General features: G+C 39.9%; 1 protein-coding gene across 1 annotated transcript in view; it reads right to left on the reverse strand.

Annotated features, from left to right (window-relative positions):
- Window positions 1–553: 553 nt before the first annotated feature.
- LOC102314639 (transmembrane protein 47) overlaps window positions 554–6,000 on the reverse strand; it is an 11,091-nt gene continuing 5,644 nt past the window's right edge. Inside the window, exon 3 of the mRNA XM_005922193.3 lies at window positions 554–2,284. Coding sequence (XP_005922255.1) covers window positions 2,103–2,284 — 182 coding nt within the window. The 3' untranslated portion in view covers window positions 554–2,102. The remainder of the gene's footprint in view (window positions 2,285–6,000) is intronic.

Genomic DNA, 6,000 nt, shown 5'->3' on the forward strand with positions numbered 1-6,000 from the left:
CTTCTTAAACGTGCTTTTCATTAGCACTAATAAACATCTATGACTCGTGCACTGTCAGACACGTCGAATTAAAAATGTAAAAGATTAAAATATTAAAGTTTTAAGCACAAAAACACAGCTGAAAGCTTATTATTGTCTATTATAAGTAAAATAACAGAGCAGTGCAAAAGTCTCTTGCAAATGTATAGAAAATGCATGTCATGAATACAAATACAGGAGGAAGTGCTGCCCATGTCTGCACCAGCACATAATGTCTTTACATACATGCAACCTGGTGTGAGGTTATTATAGTTAAAATAAAACTAAAAACCCAAACTAGATGTGGAAAAAACATTTCAACTAATTACAATAAAAACTAGAATTTTGTGATCTTGCAGACATCTTGCCTGATGAGGCATTCATGGGTTCACTGAGACAGTCAGCTGCCTTTAAAAAGTGTTTTTACTCTAATCTATGTGCTGATTTTCTTGAATTTGCACTCAGAAAAATCCCATTTGTGACCCTATATAACCACAAAGCAGCAATTGTGAGAAAAATGCAACTGAAATATATATTTTAAAAAGGGTTATTTATTCAAATAATTAATCATTAAGTTTATACCAAGTATATTTCCATTAATCTACCAATCAAGTACATTTCATTTGACTAGATTCCATTACATGTAACAGTTTACAATGGATACAATTAAATGGAAAATTTATATATTTTTAAATTAGTTCAATTTAGCAATTTTTTTGAGTACAAGTAACAAAGGAGACCATCCAGTACTCTGTCTTCTTTATTAGATTTCCTCCTGATTCTCCCAGTTTCTTTTTTCTGACTTTTGTGTTTTTCCTGCCTTTCAGCTTTGACATGATTATTTTAGCCACTGTGAGTAATAATAAAATAACAATAATGAGAATGAATAAATAAACAGTAAACATGAACAAGAGGAGCCCATAGAGAATTTATAGAGCTCGTCTTGTAAAAGCAAATGTGTTTGTCACAGCAGTGCATTCGGTTCTTAATTCTGATTCTGATTGCAGAAGCTGCCAGACAAGACATTAAGAAGGCTATTAAGAAACTAAATATTAGAAGAAATGTGAATGTTCGCTCTGAGATATCGCCTCCGTTCAATAATCACCGGAAAGACTAAAACAAACACAGAAACTAATAAAAACAAAACATTGAAACAATGAAAACTAAACTAAACAAGAAAATCTGCTCTGGGAACTAACTGAAACTAAACGGACTTAAAAACTAAAAACATAAAAATAAAAAACCCATCAGAACTCTGAGCTGGTGCTGCCTCTTTAAACAGCCTGGGATGTTTTCCTTTGAGGAATGTGTCCTCTCGATAATGAAAGTGGTTTGCATTTTTGTCTCCCTGCTGTCCAGTCTAAAAAGGGGCGGTAAAAAAAAGTGAGTCAAAGGTCAGCGTGTAAGCAGAGAGTGTCCGCATGTCACCTTTGATACTGAAAGCAACAATTTACACTCCAAATGCTCCCAAAACTACAATTATTTATTCAGAATTCTTCATGTAGAAATACTTTATACACATTTACATTTTTCCATTTGAGACAAACTGGTGTCATTAAAAGAAAAAAAATCAAAAGTATGAACACTCAATAGCATACGTCAAAGCTGAGTAATTTACAGTTACTAGATATGTTTCGGCTAACACACGAGAGGAAGTGAGGTTTTCACTGTTCCTATAAAGTGGGAAATCATGCCATAAATAAACTGACAACTAGCTTTTTATCCTCATGAAAAGCTACAAAAATAAAAGGAAACGTGATCAGTCAGTCCTATTAAATATTCACTGCACATCCAGGCCTGTGCTGAGAATCTGCTTTCCTCTCTAACAATAGAGATTCAGTGGAAACGTCCAGCGTCGGTGGCTCGAGCGTGTCCAGAAAGCTCTCTGCGCTTTAGCTTTACCACCTCGCCCCCGATACCGGTAGGGCTGGGGCAGTGTGGTGCAGGGGGGGAGGGCAGTCTACTCCTACAGCCCTGGCCTATCTAAAAATAACGGCGAGAATAACACAGCAAGGGAAATGGACACGTAGGGTCTGTATTCTCCTCTTAAGTATTTCCAGCAGAGCAGAGAGGGCTGACAAAGTTCAGTACATTGCATCCTCGTATATGTCCGTCCGCAGGCAGAAGAGGATTCCTCCACCCAGCATGAAGATGGTGGCCCCCCAGCCGAGCCCATAGCCCCAGTTGAACTCGTGATAAGTCTGCAGGACCGTTCCATCGATGAACTTGATCGGGTAGAGAACCAGAGCACAGGCCTGCAGAACCACTGAAACCAGAGACAATCATGAGACACTGTTTGTTTAAAATCGTCCATTTGTCCTTTGTCCAAGCGATTAATCAACAAACCCAGTAACTCCAACACCATTAAAATAATCACTGCTACAAGTAAAGCCTTTCAGATTAATCATCCATTTAATGTTTTCTACATCATTTTATAACATAACTAGCTCGTGCTTTCAGAAGGTGAAAGCCATTTAGTTCTCCCAAAATTCATGATTCAAGTCAAAAACGTGACATTAAAGGGCCTCCTCGAGGCGAAACACAAATCTGACAGCAAACAGATGGCTGTAAAGGCAAAAAGTTACTTGTGAAAAGAGGCTTAAGTGTAAGAAGTGAGGAGGCAGCTGGTATAGGTAAGCAGAGAATGGTTATATAAAGCGATTTTCTTCTCTGCCTTTCTGTTCCGTGAGATGATCTCGTCACAATGAGCTGCCTAAGATTTAGCACGAACAACTATAAATGAATGTCTCCTGAGGAGCCATAGATGAAAACAATTATATGCAAACACGTTCTGATTATTCCCCAATAAGCCTCGTCCTGTTTATAGACGAGGACGGAATTATCATAAAGCATAAATTTGTTCTGTCTGCACTCTATAACAGACACACAAAAGCATCCTGAGGAAAAAAAATAACTTTTTACTGAGTCAAAGTCAGAGCTTGTTTTCTTTCAGTACAGTATAAAAACTTCAGCAAGGGTTTGAGCTGCCAGTGGAGAAAGCATCATGCCAAAAACAAAAGAAATCAGTTTAGACTTGGGGAAAAAGAATTGCTGATGCTCCCAAAGCAGGAGATGTATACAGAGTGTCAAAAACTGGAGTGAGAAGCATCATCAAGAAATTCAAAGCGAGCTACAAAGTACCAAACAAGCCTAGCAGCCTAGGGAAAGAAAACTAGCGAGAGACGTGTCTAAAGACCCCAGAACAACTGCAAAGACATGTGAATGACTGAGCCAAATCAGGAAGTGTAGTCTTAAAGTAAAGACTGTTAGGAATTTTCTTGGTCTGCTGCCTATTTTGCAAATTCAGGCTAGACTTAAATATGCCAAGGACAACCTGGAGAAAGATTAGATTAGATGGATGAGACAAAACTAGTGTTCTCTGGCCACAGAGATGGAAGGAAGAGGTGTACAACCCACACCATACTCTGTGGTGCAAGTATTATGCTAAGAGAGTGCTTCAGTGCATCTGGAATTGGGAATCTCATCAAGGTGGAAGGAATAAAAAAGGAGGATATGTGAAGATTTGGACAGAAAAACTCAAGCAGTCAGCAGCTAAACGGGGTCTGGGTGATCGCTTTGTTTTCTAACGCAACGACCCAAAACACACTTCACACTCCTGGTGAAGGACGACCTCCAGAAGATCAACATCAGAAGTCAAAGCCCTGACTTGAATCCTACTGAAAATCTGTGGAGTGAACTGAAGACCAAGGTCCATGACAGGACACCATCACATCTGGAGGAGAGATTCCCCAAAGAAGAATGGACTGGGATTGCTCAGCAGACGCGTGAGAGACACGCTGAAAACTACAGCTAACGACTGCAGGCTGTTATCCAGCAAAAAGGACACACAACTGACTGTTAGCATCAGGACTGCTAATAATTTTGACCTTGGTAATGTTCGTTTATTTTAAGTGAAATTATTATTTTTTTTCTTATGTGCAAAGTAAAATGATTTAAGCATCCACAGTAAAACTGGGTTGTTTGGAAAAGCTGTTTTACTCTAATAATTCTGTCCTTTGTTTAAATGATTTGGCTGACGCGCAATCGAAGGAAAATATATCTAGCCTCAATCCGTGCATAACAAGAATTAGCTTTTTATAGCATTCACTTATCTTGCGAGGATCAAAAAGCACTTTAAGAGAGGGGGGAAAAAAAAGTGTGTTACAGCATTCATGGGCTTCTGTGTTTTCTATCTAGTTTGTCATCTCCATAAATAGACGCTTTTGAAGAGAACAATCTTTGTGTGACACCCCTCCCTGTGGGTTTCTTGCTCGCTGGAAGCTGGAAGCTTTTTGAAGTGGCCTGTCTTTAATTCCCCCAGAGTGATTGACGTTAACAGCAGATTCTGGCTTTTAAACTAAAACCAGTCTCCCAGCTCTCTCTCACACTCTCTCGTCTTCTTGGTGAAGCGTGGAACAATCATCTTTATTCTTTTCATCTCAATGACACACGAGGTATCACACGAGGAAACAGCTTCCAGGGCTGTGAATCATTTTTCCTTTGCATCGCGCAGGATGCAGAAGTCCAGGCGTCGGTGTTCAAAAGGGTACTGTGGCCTTCTCTCACAAACGGCTCCAGTTCGTTTTCACGCATGCTAGGTGACGCCTGAGGAACGGTCTTTGTGCAAGTATGACTCCGCCTTTCCTTCCTATGGGAAGAAGCAATGGGTGTGAAGGAGGAATGGCTGTAGCCTGAGACTGCGGTGCTGCTGATGGAGCCCAGGCTGAGCTTGTTCCCTGCTGAGGTCATATTTCTGGACAGAAAGTAAATACCTCACAGTCACAGTCAAGCCAAGAGGTATTTAACAGTCCAGCCCTTCTGCTGTTGCTCCGTCGAGGACTGCGTGCCTGTGTGGCGGCCGTATTCTTGCAAGGCTCTTAAAGTAATTACACACAGGAAAGGATAACACAGCATTCCCCTGCTTTTCCATCAGTGGCTAACAGTCAAAACCACAGCCATTAAGTCGACCACAGTGGTCCTTTGTGAGTGAGGTTTCAGATACAGAGCAAGACAAAGATCCCTTACAGTTTCCCTTCAGCAGCACACTGTTATCTAATGCTGTATTTAAAAGGCAATGCATACTGTTTGTACTTGCAACAGAAACCAGAAAACTTGCAACAGAAATACTTTAACAAATAAAGAAACACTTCCATTCAGAGTCTGTGACTTTGAAAGATGATACAAGTCTTGTTTCTACACTGAACATGAATCTGCTCCAGGCTCGGTTAGCTAATCACACAGACTGTAACAAGAGGAAACTGGTAACAGAATCCACCTACCAGCTCATTCGACACCCACACAGCAGCATACCTTACTGTTTCATGAAAGAAATGAACTCATTTTAAAATTGATGGTAGCAACAAGTCTCAAAAACATTGGGACAGGAGCAACAAAAGCCTGGAAAAATAAGTGGAACTAAAAAAAGAAAAAGAAAAAAGGATGGGGTTCACCAATCTATAAGTGATGGAACAAATTTAGAAGAATATTCCTTAATCTACAACTGTTAAGAGTTTCAATACCTCTATGTCCACAGTACATTATTTCAAAAGATTCAAGAATCTGGGAAATCTCCACGCACAAGGGCAAATTCCAAAAAATTACTGGATGCCCGTAATAGTCGGGCCCACAGGCAGCACTGCATTAAAACAGGAATCATTCTGTCACGGAAATCACCGTCTGTTAACACAGTTCACCGTGCTATCCACAAAAGTAAAGAAGAAGCCATGTGAGCACGATCCAGAAACTCTGCCGTCTTCTCTGGGCCTAAGCTCATCTAAAACATACTGAGGCAAAGTGGAAAACTGATCTGAGATCAGACGAATCGGAAACTGGAATTCCTTTTGGAAAACTACAGGGAGTGCAGAATTATTAGGCAAGTTGTATTTTTGAGGAATAATTGTATTATTGAACAACAACCATGTTCTCAATGAACCCAAAAAACTCATTAATATCAAAGCTGAATGTTTTTGGAAGTAGTTTTTA

Source organism: Haplochromis burtoni, unplaced genomic scaffold (genome assembly GCF_018398535.1).
Source record: "Haplochromis burtoni strain Fernald_Lab_line unplaced genomic scaffold, NCSU_Asbu1 Contig_56, whole genome shotgun sequence".
Taxonomy (NCBI): domain Eukaryota; kingdom Metazoa; phylum Chordata; class Actinopteri; order Cichliformes; family Cichlidae; genus Haplochromis; species Haplochromis burtoni.